General features: G+C 41.6%; 1 protein-coding gene across 1 annotated transcript; it reads right to left on the bottom strand.

Moving 5' to 3' along the window:
• Nucleotides 1–4,781: 4,781 nt before the first annotated feature.
• Nucleotides 4,782–13,119, bottom strand: LOC130907974 (uncharacterized). Its single transcript, XM_057823544.1, has 5 exons — nt 13,115–13,119; nt 12,601–12,884; nt 8,727–8,924; nt 8,371–8,545; nt 4,782–5,058 (listed from the first exon to the last, which is right to left on the bottom strand). The coding sequence occupies exons 1-4, from the start codon at nt 13,117–13,119 to the stop codon at nt 8,376–8,378; spliced, it is 657 nt and encodes a 218-aa protein (XP_057679527.1). The 3' UTR covers nt 4,782–5,058; nt 8,371–8,375.
• Between the last annotated feature and the right edge of the window lie 1,970 nt (nt 13,120–15,089).

The raw sequence follows: 15,089 nt of genomic DNA, 5'->3' as shown, positions 1-15,089 counted from the left end.
TTGACGGAGAATAAGTTGTCTTTCAGCCAAAACTCTGCGTATTTAATTTCCATTGATATGCGGATACATCCTCTCTCATTGCTGTCTTCACAGGCAATCCCACAAATCAGTCATCAAAGTCAAACTAGAAGTAATAAAAGTAGCACTTTAGACAATTAAGACCCATCCTGCCATCTTGTGGCGAAAAGTTAATATGTCAATAATAACAAGCAATAGGAGCATTATTTCCACATCAACTGAGGACACATTTATGAATACAAAACATTTCCTCCACCATTTCTCTCAACACCCCCACTTGTTCTCATGTTGATGGCCTTTTTAACAACCAAATGAACTTTTAAATTTCAAATTCCAAAAATAACACTGTCAAACTTCTTCAATTTTAACTTTGTTACAGGTTTTGTCATGATATCAGCTATCATGTCATCCGTTGTCAATCAGGTAGCACTCCGCATCTTCTCTTTTTAGTGCGACTCCATCTTCTCTTTTTAGTGCGACTCCACTGCACCGGTTGCCATCTGCCAACTCGACGCTGTGGTTCTCTGGTTTGAACGTCTTCTGGAATCTTTTAAACTTGGTCACGTCAGTCATGATACTAGATGTCGCTCCCGTGTCCACCATCAGACCTCGTTCCCGGATACTGTGTGTATCCTGCCGCCTGGTGTCGGGCTGTTCATCTCTCACCTTGAACGCGAAGTCAGGATCTCCATCTTCAGCAATTTTTCTCGCTCCGTCCGGTCTTTCCTTGCGTCTGCAAGTGGTGTCTTTGTGCGTGTCCGTTTTGCACCGACTACACCATGTCTTTTGTCGACATGATTTTGCACGGTGGCCTTTGATCCCACATTTGAAGCACACTAACTCTGCGTCATCTTTGATCCGGTCACGAGCGTTTGCTTTTGTGGCTTGCTTTGAAGCTCTTGCTTGAGTCTTCATCACTCTGTCGCTTGATTCTGCTGCATTTAACTTTTCCGTTTCTTCAAAACTTCGGAGTTTGGTTTTGAATTCTGCAAATGTCATGTTCTCATCAGTATGCGCCACATGAATTGTAAATGGCTTGTAACTTTCTGGCAGCCCCTTCAAGACCATTGCGATGAGTAGACCATCTGCCATTGTTTCACCTGCATTTTGCAATGCTGTGATGGCAGTCTCAGCTCTTATTATGTAGTCCACTATGCTTTCTTCGGTTCCCTTTTGAAGAGATGTTAGCATGGTGTACAAATTTATAATCCTGGGTTTTCCCATCCCAGCATAATATTCTCTTAATATTTTCAGAGCTTTTCTTCCATCATTTGGCGCATCTCTCATTATTAATGAAAGGCTTTTATCATCAAGAAGTTGTATCATTTCAGCATACGCGTCCGCATTTTTCATTTCATCATTTTCTCTCTCTGCTTCATTGGTTGGTCCTACCAGCACTGTCTTCTTTAGCCCGATTAGATGAAAATGTCCCAACATTTTAGTTTCCCAGAGTTCATATTTAGCTTCATCTCCGTCAAATGCCAGTCGAGGTAACCTACTTGTTCCTAGTGGATCCATGTTGCCTGTGAGCTTTTTCCGCTAATCAGCAGTCCGTGAGCACGCTGTCCTTCGCGACCTTCTACACAGTGGAAACTGACTTTACCTTCGAATGACTCCTGGGCCCATAACCTGTTGAGGTGGTTGCAGCTCAACGTTGCATTCGTAGGAAGAATTGACGGAGAATAAGTTGTCTTTTAGCCAAAACTCGGCGTATTTCATTTCCATTGATATGCGGATACATCCTCTCTCATTGCTGTCTTCACAGGCAATCCCACAAATCAAAGTCATCAAAGTCAAACAAGAAGTAATAAAAGTAGCACTTTAGACAATTAAGTCCCATCCTGCCATCTTGTGGCGAAAAGTTATTATGTCAATAATAGCAAGCAATAGGAGCATTATTTCCACATCAACTGAGGACACATTTATGAATACAAAACATTTCCTCCACCATTTCTCTCAACAGAGGTCTACTGCTTTAAGATGGCGGCTGTTTACTTACGCCGGAAAGTCTGTTATTTCGCATCTCCGTTCAACAATACATGTTCTAACACCGACGTCGTCTGTGTATTTTCCCATCTGCCTCTTCCATGAATCTGAAGAATGTTTACCTCTGTATTTTTTCCCAAGAAGTAGAGTTACGGTGTGGATCCCACGTCACTCGCTTAGTTAGTAAACTAACCCCAGAGCAGCGAGCACAATTTCGGAGATGCACGTTCGCTCGACGCGCCAGTTATTGCATTCTCAACGACCTTGCTCAATAGCTGAAATATGAGCCTTGGTGCCAAGATTTGGATGGACAGATGACCCCCACCAGGAAGAAAGGCGAGGTGAATGGTCCAAAGCCAGACAAGCGCCCACAAAAACGGACAATCACCGTATTACATGGCTCAAATAATACGACTAGAAAGGTGTCCATGCCAAACAATACCTCCACCATCTCAAAACCACCTTGTCATTGTGCCCTCTGTGACAGCAACGAACGGCACATCAGCCAGTGTCAAGATGTCAGCCAACTAACAAAGGAAGAGCTCACCGAGTGGATCAAGACCAACAAAAGATGCTGGCGCTGTGCCCGTCCACACCAAGCGGCGCAGTGCAACCTCAAGAAGCCCTGCCAACTCTGCCGAGGTCAACACGTACGTGCCTTGCATGATGTTAACAGTGGCGCCTCCAAAAATTTTTAATAGGGGTGGCCAGATGGGGCCACTTAAAATCTTGGGGTGGCACACCAAAACTAAGGTGTCGTTTACATGGTGACTCTCCGAGAATACGAAAAATTTCAAATTTGCATTTGCGTCTCCATTTGAACAATGTCGCAATTCCGCATGAAAACGATGTAGTATTCATGCCAGACCCTAGGGGGCAGTGCAGATTTACAGGGAGACAGAGAATGATGCACTTTGACCCCACCAAGCTCCCTCAGCCCGGAAAAAAATATGCCCGCCCACTCGAAGCAATGTCACTTTTCTTTTGTTCAAAAAGGCAAAAAAAAAAAAAAAAAAATGAAACGTTCAACATATTTAATTTAAAAATATTACTAAAACAGTAAATTAAAGCCGACATTCCGCCATATTTGCTGTTTTTAATGTTTAGTAGCACCACTGCGCACGCCCATTGTGACGTGTACGAGTGCTGACGTTACGGCGCGGTGTCGCGGCGCAAGAGCGTTTGATATGCATGCCGAGGTAGCCCCCCACAACCGGATTCTTCCACTTTGGTGGCAGGATTCAGAATTTTTCGTCTTCGCCGACACCATATGCACGCGAGGCGAGTCCGCTACTCAGTCATTGCGTCTTTGTGTCACAGAGTCGCCATGTAAACTGCCCCTAAAAGCCATAATTTCAGGTTTTCATTATATTATTGCAGAAAAAAGGTCAGGGGGAAACTATCAGAAAGACTTAAGGACACGGCTACTGATATACTTTGGTGTATTGTGTTATATTTGATGTTACTAATGATTGAATGTGCATAGTCCATAACTGTCCAGTCAACATTTTGAGTTCCACAACAATTATGTTTTATTGAGTTATGTATAAATTAGGCATAAGGTGTACATTTAACAAAACAAAATATTTACTGGGGAAAAGCAGGTGCTGGCAGATTTGCATTTGGGATGAAATGCATAACTCGTGCTACAACAATCTAACGATATACTGGCAAGCGGGGTGGCCAACTAATTTATAGGGGTGGCAACGACATCCCAGGATAGTGGTGAGAGTCAAACAAGTGTTCTACTTCGATCGACCAGCAGAGGGAGCCAGAACACTGCTTAAAGTCGCTCCTGTGTCCTTTCAACATGGCAAATGCACCCTTAGGACTTACAGTATGCAGTGCAGATGATGGGTCAGAAAACAATGTTGCTGCCTATTGCTGCTCAGAAATTAGGCCATTTATTCTATTTATATCTTCAATTATTTTTCATTTTTCTTTTATTTATTCATATGATTTTCAAGATTTAAATTTTTAGGGAAAGGTTTTTCATTAGTTTTCGACTTGTTATGTTTTATTGACCGGGGGATTGTATGCTATTTAATTAAAAAAAAATATATTATTTACCTTTTTATTTTCAAAAAAGGAAAAAATATTTTTTAAAAGGAAAAACTAACAATCCTTAGTAAAAAAAAAAAATTTAAACCTCGTAGTGACGTACAGGTCACTTAGGCAGATAGGTTGCACCCCCTAGTTTATGGTTCAAAAAGTAAGTATTTTAGGTTGACCTCTGTATGTGTCGCAACAAAATATGGGAGATGTTTGGGCAAATTTTTGGACCAATTTTCAATACCAATATGACTGACAGCATTTTTCTTTCATTTGAACTTTTTCTTGAACAACTTTGAAAACAATATTATTCCACAAGCTTGAACGTAGTATATTAAACTTAACAATTTATTTCACCTTTGAACATTTAACAAATAACAAGAACAACTTTCAACATTTAAATTTCACAATTAACAAGAACAACTTTGAACATTTAAATTTAACAATTAACAAGAACGACTTTGAACATTTCAACTAACAATTAACATTTCATTTTTGCCCCTCGCGTACGGGCGCGAGGTGACTGGTCGCGTCTCGTCTGATTTTGAGGTCCGAGTCCAAAAAAAAAAAAAACAAACACAAAAAGACATATCGTATTTTTCGGGCTTTAAGTCGCAGTGCCCCCCCCCCCCCCCCCCCTAGTTTATGGTTCAAAAAGTAAGTATTTTAGGTTGACCCCCTGTATGAGTTGCAACAAAATATGGGAGATTTTTGGACCAATTTTTGGACCAATTTTCAATACCAATATGACAAACAAATATTTATTGACAGCATTTTTCTTTCATTTGAACTTTTTATTGAACAACAACTTAATTATCAAAATAACAATTACTGACAACAATTATCAACTTGACACAAATTAATTCATTTGTCGCCCGCAGCGTCTGGGGCAGTGGGACGGTCGGGCGTGGGCCCCCTCGGGTTGCGCCCATCTCCCATAACACGCCGGAGCAACGGCAGGATATCCGCCCATCGCACGTGCCTCCGTGCGGGATCAGGTCCCTGTGGTCGGAGAAAGTGTTAATTCATTACAGTTACAAATGACTTCTCCCAAAAAGTAATTGAGTTAGTAACTCAGTTACCTGAATGGAAGAGTAATTAGTTGGCCTAAACTTGGCAAATGTGTGTTACTTTTCATGTTCTGTTCTGAAAAAACAAAAAGACATATCGTATTTTTCGGACTATTTCGGTCGGACCTCGATGCCATCAATCCTGTCGTGTTTTCTACGTCTCTCTCCCCTAACACACCAGAATCAAATGATTATGTCATCAGCAACCTCTCCAGAAGGTTGCTGATGGTAATGGTCCTGATTATTTGATTCAGGTGTGTTGGAGGGTGGAGACATGGTAAACACGACAGGAAAAGTGGCTCAGAGGTCCGGATTTAGTGAACCCTGATATATACTGACATACACATCACTCCGGCAGATAGGTCGCACCTAGTTCCAAAAGTATTTTAGGTTGACCTCTGTATGGGTCGCAACAAAGTATGGGAGATTTTTGGGCAAATTTTGGGACTAATTTTCAATACCAATATGACTGACAGCATTTTTCTTTAATTTGAACTTTTTTATTTAAGAACATTTTTTTTTTTTTTTAACAAACTTCATCACAAAAAACTAGGGCTGTCCCAAACGACTAATTTTCTCCCGATTAGTCAGCCGACTATTTTTACGATTAGTCGACTAATCTAATAATTAATTTTTTATTTATTTATTTATTTATTTAAACTAATTTAGAAATGAAATTTTTGTTGACGCTTATCAATTAAAAAAAAAAACATATTGGAACACTCAAATCATTTATTAAAGTACAAATAAACACGTAAATAACAATAATGAATCACAAATTAACAATGAGTTCAAATGCTGATAGAATTAACTAGTGTAGCATCCCGACTGAAAAGATGGTCTCTTAAACTGATGGTTTACAACTTTTATTCCATCCTTGATGTAAACACACCGTAAGAGCTACGGCGCACACAAATAAAGCAACACAATTAGAAATTAACAAAAACTTTTCACATTTTTCCTTTTAAACCTTATTTATATATCTATGAATTGCCTATATGAATTGCCTTTACCTTATTACCCTATCATTGACAATCTCTCCCTTGAGTGCAATCACTGTATATACTGTATATATTTATGACCTTTTAACCTTATATAATTTTCTATACCATAAAATAAACTATAACATGAAATAAACCTTTCAATTAGCATTAAGAACAATACTAATAGCACTTATAGGCCCATTGTCAATGAAACATTATTATTTAGTAAGGCGACAGCACCCTCTGGTGTACAAAAAATGAAAGAAAAAAAAAAAAACCTTATAAACTGCGTGAAGGCGCTTGAGGTGTTTATTCACGGCCGACGTGCAGCCAAGCTTGGCACTGAAGAGACAGGACAGAAGAGTGTACTCTCCTTTGTTTCTTTGAAATAAGTCAATGTTTTGGACATCCTGGTGCGCTTTTTTTTGGCTTTGTGCCGCTTTCCCTGCTTGCAAACAGAGCATCCGACATTCTAACTTTCCACGCATATATTTTTTTAACCCTTCATCAACCGTCGACGGCATGTTGTGCTCGTCGACGGATTTACGTCATCGATGACGTCGACTACGTCGACTAGTCGGGACAGCTCTACAAAAAAACAACTAAGAACTTTTATTTATTTATTTTTTTTACAAAACCATGAAAAAGAACTAAAGGCCCAAGTACACTGCATGCGTGATCGTTGCGGTTCCGGTCCGGTTCAGTGTTGCCTGCGTGCCACGCAGTCCGTCAAAAACAGGCAAATCATACCGGGCTGCTGCACGGCTGCGGTCCGCCAATTCCGTCCCCTCGTGAGCTCTCGCGTGATCGCGCGCGATCATGTGCCATTTAAATCAACGACAAACACACAGAGTCTGTAGTATGTACTCATCAGAGAAGCAGAGAGAGAGAACATTTTTTTCCTTGCATATTGATAATGTAACGTTTGCTAAGCGGAAGTTTGGCCGCGAAAACAACACACGAGCTTCAACGCCTTTTTCCTCTTTTTCTTTATTAACTTCCCGCCACCTCACCAATGCAAAAACAACAACTACAGTGGGGAGAACAAATATTTGATACACTGCCAATGGGTTTTCCCATTGTCAGTGTATCAAATACTTGTTCTCCCCACTGTATTTACACTGACGCGATCTAGTCCACCAATCGGAGCGTCGCGCTGGTGCACCAGCACACCAATGACAGCCCCGCGTTGGTACATAAATTAACCCACCGATGACAGCCCCGGCGACGCTACAATATTTTATTTGTGTCTGTCTCTTAATTCCAGATTGACTGCATCATGTTGAGATCAGGGCTCCGTGTGTGGAGGGAAGGGGGGCTATTATGCCCTTGGTTGTGTCGGTGCGTTTATATCTTTGTGCACATTTAAAATTTATGGCACATAACATCTCATAGAGCTGTTATAAACAACTGATAAATAATCTGTCATATTTATAAAATGGATAGCGAATTATATTCGATATGAACTAAAAAAACAGCGTACTTGGAATTGGTGTCTCAACACTGCAGATTCATGTGGCCAGCGCAAACTGTTGTTTTTTCTATGAAGAGTCAAGTGAAATGTAGGAAAGAAAGAGAAACGTCTTGAATAGACCACCAGGTCGAAACTTGTGGGTGTCTCTTTTTTTCTCTTTCGTCTCTTTTTTCTCTTTCGTACTTTCCCCCCTCGACTCTGTATACAAACCGAGATTGTTTGTACGCGGGGCACGAGAATTTCTGCAGTGGAACCACTTCCAGATACGCCGTCTTTTTTTTTTTTTTTTTTTTTTGCTTAGCACGTCGTGTTTGATATCATTGCCAGAAAAACACACATAATAGGACACTTTGCAGTTTCGCTTTTAATGGTGTCCTTATAGTAATATCTGCTGCATGTATATCACTTTGTGGCTTTCCACCTCCATGATGAAGCGCTCATCATCCATTTTCGCTCGTGTTTAAACCGTAATTAGGCACCTGGGCTTTTGACGTCAGGCCCAGCTCCGCCCATTTTGCCGGATGCGTGTCCGGCAAAAATAGAAAATAGCCTATACCATCCGGCGGGCATGCGGCACGCCGGAGGTGGTTCGCAGTCAAGCCGGAGCACTGACGCGGCCGGTATACGTTGAACAATAGGATATAATGGGAACGGATTGGCTCCGGCGCTATTTTTTACCGGAGTCGGACCGGAAACGCAACGATCACGCATGCGGTGTACTTGGGCCTTAAGAATAACTTTTATTTTTTTTAAACAAAACCATCACAACTAACGAACTTTCGAGTACCTTTTTTAATTGTCGTCCTGACTTTGTGGCGCATTGGGCGGATCAGGCACAGGCCCCCTCCGGCCGGCCCTATCTCCCATGGCCGCCCTTTGTCGGAGGCACCAGGGCGCCAGCGGCCTGTCCCAGCGGAGCTGCGGAAAGGGGAGCAGTGGATGGCAGTGGAAAAAGGACGGTTCTGTTGTTGGAGAAAGAAGTGTTAATTCATTACAGCCACAATTGAGAAAATTTTTGGGACCAATTTTCAATATCAATATGACTGACAGCATTTTTCTTTAATTTGAACTTTTTATTTGACAACATTTTATTTTATTTTAGAAAACTTCATAACAAACTAAGAACAACTTTTAGTTTTGAACCTTTATCAATTGTTGCCCTGGCCCTCTGGGGCAGTGGGTGGATCACCGTCCGGGGCAGTGGGAGGATCGCCGTCCGGGCCAGTGGGCGGATCGGGCGCGGGCTCCCTCGGGCCGTGCCTATCTCCCATACCGCGCGTGGCACGCCGGAGCAACGGCAGGACGTCCGCCCATTGCATGCGCCTCCGTTGGGGGTCGGGTCTGTTGTCAGAGAAAGAAGTGTTAATTAATTCATTACAGTTACAAATGACTTCTCCCAAAAAGTAATTGAGTTAGTAACTCAGTTACCTGAATGTAAGAGTAATTAGTTACTTGGCAAATGTGTGTTACTTTTCATGTTCCATTCAGAAAAAACAAAACAAAATGACATCGAATTTTTCGAACTATTTGGGTCGCAGCCCCCCCCCCCCCCCACCCCCCCATAGTTTGGCTGGGGGTGCGACTTATACTCGGGAGCGACTTATGTGTGAAATTATTAACACATTATTATATTGTTTCACATGTTATTTTTGTGTTTTGGAGTGACACTGATGGTTTGGTAAACTTGTTAGCATGTTATTTAAGCTGCAGTTGTAGCAGTAGTGGTAGTAGCCTGAATAACTCTTTATACCTATGTTACGTTAACATACCGGCTACGTTCGCGTTTGGTCGCTCATGTAACGTTATCATACTGTACACTTATTCAGCATGTTGTTCTCTATTGTATTTTTATTTTAAAATTGCCTTTCAAGAGGACATATCTGTTCTATGCATTTGATTTATCAAGTAAATTTCCCCCAAAAATGCGACATACTCCGGTGCAACTTCTACCGTATTGGCGCGGATACAAGACGGTGTTTTGTTGCATTGAAATACGACAAAAAGTAGGGGTCGTCTTATATTCGCGGTCTCAACATTATACCCATTCATGACGCTTGATGGCGCCAGATATCATTGAAGCGATGTTCTGTCATGACAGATCTCAGCTACTCTCAAGTGAACCAGTTTGCATTATTTTATTGCAATGTTTTTCCTTATTCAGATTTGTTTCAAGAGTACAGTTACAGTTAGACTTCACTTTGATGGTTAATGCAGTTATTGCAATTTTGTTGTTTCATCACAATAGATTGGTTTCTTTACATTTCAAAAGCCATTCATTTGCGAATGTGATATCACTTTAGTTTTAATAGTTAAATGTTCAGATATTAAGATTTGAACGAGGCAAAAGAACATGCTTTTCTCTTAAATATGTTGTTGTAATCGTTTGTTTCAGATGTACTGCAATTATTTTCTGTATAAAAATTAATTTGGTGTTCAAAAAGTCTTTTTTCAAACTTCAGTCTTGAAAAAGAGGGGGTCGTCTTATATTCAGGGCCGTTTTATATTCGGGCCGATACGGTATATGTTTTTTTCCCCTCATCGTTGGGCATTTTATGGCTGGCATAGTCCGAAAAATACGGTAGGTCAGACTATGTGAAGTTCAAAGGGTTCTTGGGACAATTCGCCCGAGCCCAATTCTTTACCCTTAACTTACTGAGACACAGGGATATTGTGATAACTTGATGGTAACCTTTGCTATGTTTGGAAGTCATTTAATGTTGTGAATCAACCCTTAAAGTAAGCCTGTCGCAATATGCAATTATTCCATTCATCGCACGGCAATTGAAAATGAAGGCGGTAATTTTCCCGCTGCGATTTATCGCCCCGCGTGCGTGCGGCGGACGTGCTGTTAAAAGTTTGGCTTCCTTGTTACCGACAGCGCAATACGCTGTGACGAGGATTCACTGTTTTATTGACTCCTGGGTATGTTTGTTTTATACATTTGAGTTTGCGTGACCATCATTCAATGGGGGGGAGGCGGGGCCGAGTGCACGGTCGGCGTACAGCAATGAGCGAGCAGAGTGAGGACTGCGAATTGGTGCGCGTTCGTGATACTTGAACGGGCTCCATGGACAAAGGCAGTCTAAATGGGCACGCCCCCCCCAAAAAAAATTTGGATTTGTGCATCAAGACCTGCAGTATGAACCTAGCCTTAGTGAAGCCAAATGTTTTTTTCTCTGTTGTTGAAGTGCAATTGTTTGTGTTACTACAACGTTATACCTCTGTGTCTGAATGCTTAAGTTATTGAAGCGCGATTTTATTTTTCTCTTGAAAGAGACATTTTATTTCTGTATTTCTGTGCGGTATTGATAATGTTGTCTTTTACTTAAAAGAGGCACGGTCTATTGTTTTTAGTTCTGATTTCTTCAAATATTTTTTTGAATTGAAGAGTAAATTTTTATTGCGTTTAAATGGGTGTACTTAATATTATTATTCATATATACTGTATTCTTACTGTGTTATTGTAAATTGGTTTAAAAAAAAATGGGGGGGGAATAATTTACGAGGGAATTTATCGCCTACTAAAACTTGTTATCGCGACAGGCCTACGTGTAAGTTGTTAAAATTGCGCCCATTATTGCATTAATTTGAAGTTTTAAAACTGTTTCATCGTTTAAAGATGGATTCAAGTCAGGATTTTGGCTGATTTAGGCAGTATTTCAGATATATAGTTACTGAGGTTCACGAGGAAGGTTCTGTACAACTGAGACTTTCTGAGAAGTCTGCTGCTCTGAAGATATCGGCTGTTTATAAACAGCTACGCCCAACTACGCCCACATGTAATTTCTAGTGGGCGTAGGTTGTAGGCTGTCAGCTACAGTCAGGTATTATTGGAGCCGCCACCTGGCCTAGCATTGCGTTTGCAACTGCTTCACAACCAGTGTTGTTAATAACGGCGTTACAATATAACGGCGTTACTAACGGCGTTATTTTTTTCAGTAGTGGGTAATCTAATTAATTACTTTTCTCATCTTGGCAACGCCGTTACCGTTACTGAGGACGGAAAGGCATGCGTTACTATGCGTTACTATATTGGTCGAAAAGTCTGAGGGAGACGGACTCACCTAGACGACAGAGCAGAGCAGGAGTGGGGAGGAAGCTAGAAAGTTGTGACGCCGAGCAAACGCGATGCTAGGTAGCTCCAATAATACATGTTGTAGCCGATAGCCTACAAACTACGCCCGCATGTTATGGTAGATATGGTAGACATGGTAGATAACACATGTACTGTGATATAGATATAGATATAACTAGATGCAAAATGACAGACATGGCACTAAATGCGTTAGTAGACAGCGCCATCTTAAAGCAGTACTTTTTAGGACGGCTCTGTTGTAGAGAACCTTCCTAGCGAACCCAAGTAACTTTTTATCTAAAATACTTCTAAATCGGCAAAATCTTGACTTGAATCTATCTTTAAATGATGAAACAGTTTTAAAACTTTCATATGTCGAAAGTAGAGAGAAGGGAACTAATGCAATAATGGGAGCAATTTTAACAACTTTTAACAGTTGATTCAGGGTAAAGGGTAAATTAGGGTAAAGAATTGGGCTCGGGCCGATTTTATAAAATACCTTCACAAAAAACTTGACATAATGTGGCCAATGTTTTTTTTTTTTTTTTTTTTTTGGGAGGAAAAAAAAAGAAGTAATTATCACCAATTACTTTGCCAAGTAACTAATTACTCTTACATTCAGGTAATTGAGTTACTAACGCAATTACTTTTTGGGAGAATTAATTTGTAACTATAATTAATTACTTTTTTTTCAGTAAGATTAACAACACTGTTCACAACTCCCTTCACTCCTTCCCACTCCCGCTCTTCTCTCTCCGTCTCTCAGACTTTTCTCGCGCCATTGAACCAACGTTGTAACGCACCCCTTTACATCCTCAGTAGGCTAACTAACGGCGTTGCAAAGATGAGAAAAGTAATTACGACTGAAAAAAGTCACGCCTTTATACTCTAACGCCGTTATTAACAACACTGAAATTAAAGCGCGTTGTGTTTTTAACTTACCCGCCACCACGGCCGCCTCCCTGCAGGGTTGGCGGTGCGAGTGGCGCGGACGTCCCCGCGCCTCCCTCCTGGATGGTCGGCGCGGACGTCCCCGCGCCTCCTTCCTGGGTTGCCGGCTGGGTTGTCGGCGCGGACGTCCCCCCGCCTCCCTCCTGGATTGTCGGCGCGGACGTCCCCGCGCCTCCCTCCTGGGTTGTCGGCGCGGACGTCCCTGCGTCTCCCTCCTGGATTGTCGGCTGGGTTGTCGGCGCGGACGTCCCCGCGCCTCCCTCCTGGATTGTCGGCTGGGTTGTTGTTATATAACTGACTCTCTGTCTAGTTATATTAATATATGTTCAGGACTCGGGAGGCACTTTCGTGTGTCGCATGCTTTACTGAACTCTTGTTGTGTGTCACATACAAGTACGTCCGTGTCACAACACGAACCCAACACATATAACATCCACTTACACAACACCTCCCCTTCTTAGATGAAACTTTTAATAAACAAAATAGTTATTTTTCTATTTCCCACAACATTCTCATATAACAAACAATATCGTTTACACATTTTTTCCCCATTGAACACAATAGACCCTACTCACGTGACGTCACAGCCACGCCTCCGCGCCATGTTGTCCGTATAGACCCTACCCACCGACGTCACAAAACCACGTGCTCGCTGTATGGTTCCGCCCACTTGTCCGTCATTTTGTCTCTGTATTAGCATTGGTTTCAATTGATCGAGGAATTTAAAATGCATTTCATGGAAGACCCGGTGCTTTCTGATGCCGTAAACTCACTGGATGTGTTGCATAAAAGGCGTTATGTGGAAAAGCTTCGTTCTATACAGTCGCCAGATCCATATTTGATGCCCAAATCGATGTTTTTCGACCCACTGTCTTCGCCCTGTCTGCCTGACATCTGCTATGCTATCTTGTCCACACAAAATCAGCCTATTCTCACGAAAATTTGAAAAACTTCAAGAGCTTGGAGGCTTATAAATACTTCGTTGCTGGTTGGGTGAAACAGGTCCTCGTCCACGAAAATTCGGCAGGAATCTATCTTGTGCTTGGAAAGGTGAGTTACGAAATTTTCAATTCAAAATCTTTTATTCTCGCTAACATCCACTGTCAAGTCTAATTTATTTCATGTCATTTGTCAATGCAGTTAGGGCTTTTTATGTTTATATGGTTTAGCGATAGCACTCTCACTACATACATACGTGTATGTTGTCGGCGATTAGCGTAGCAATGATCTTAATTGTGGTTATTTGTCAGCCCAAAACCCTCTAAGTATATCTTAAATGCATCTTACCGGATATAAAATGACGACTACATAGTCTGTGGTGATTTTTTGGTGCCCAGTTTTCACGTCGAATTGCAGCCGTCCATTTCGCTCTCCTCTTTGGATCCCTCGGAATATGGTAAAACTTCAAGTCTCTCCTTCCATCTTCTCTGTTAGTGCAACCAACAGCCACACACGCCTTCACCATTTTGATTATTAATGTTAAGGAGCAGAAAAACATGCCGTAAATAGGAGGAATGTACGTAGCCGTAACAGGTTAACACTATGTTTTGACGGACAATTGGGCGGTACCATTCAGGAGAGCGGAGTTGTGACGTCACGTGGTAGACCCTACCCACCGACGTCACAAAATCACGTGCTCGCTGTATGGTTCCGCCCACTTGTCCGTCATTTTGTGTCTGTATTATCAATGGTCTCAATTGATCGAGCAATTTATAATGCATTTCATGGAAGACCCGGTGCTTTCGGATGCCGTAAACTCACTTGATGCGTTGCATAAAAGGCGTTATGTGGAAAAGCTTCAGTTTATCCATTCGCCAGATCCATATTTGATGCCTAAATCGATGTTTTTCGACCCGCTGTCTCCGCCGTATTTGCCTGACATCTGCTAGCTACCCTGAACTGTACAACTATCTTGTCCACACAAAATCAGCCTTTTCTCACGAAAGTTTGAAAAACTTTAAGAGCTTGGAGGCTTGTAAATACTTCGTTGCTGGTTGGGTGAAACAGGTCCTCGTCCACGAAAATTCGGCAGGAATCTATCTTGTGCTTGGAAAGGTGAGTTACGAAATTTTCAATTCAAAATCTTTTGTTATTGCTAACATCCACTGTCAAGTCTAATGTATTTCATATCGTTTGTCAATGGAGTTAGGGCTTTTAATGTTTATATGGTTTAGCGATAGCACTCTCACTACATACATATGTGTATGTTGTCGGCGATTAGCCTAGCAATGATCTTAATTGTGGCTGTCAGCCCAAAACCCTCTAAATATATATTAAATGCATCTTACCAGATATAAAATGACTACTACATAATCTGCGGTAATCGTTTGGAGCCCAGTTTTCTCGTCGAATTGCAGCAGCCCATCTCGCTCTCTTCTCTCCGGGTCTCTCGGAATCCGGTAGAACTTCAAGTCTCTCCGTCTTCTCCGTCTATCTTCTCTGTTATTGCAACCGACCGCCACACACGCCTTCACCATTTT

Source organism: Corythoichthys intestinalis, chromosome 19 (genome assembly GCF_030265065.1).
Source record: "Corythoichthys intestinalis isolate RoL2023-P3 chromosome 19, ASM3026506v1, whole genome shotgun sequence".
Taxonomy (NCBI): domain Eukaryota; kingdom Metazoa; phylum Chordata; class Actinopteri; order Syngnathiformes; family Syngnathidae; genus Corythoichthys; species Corythoichthys intestinalis.
Note: the sequence above shows the minus strand (reverse complement) of the source record. Positions and strands in the feature narration are given on the sequence as shown.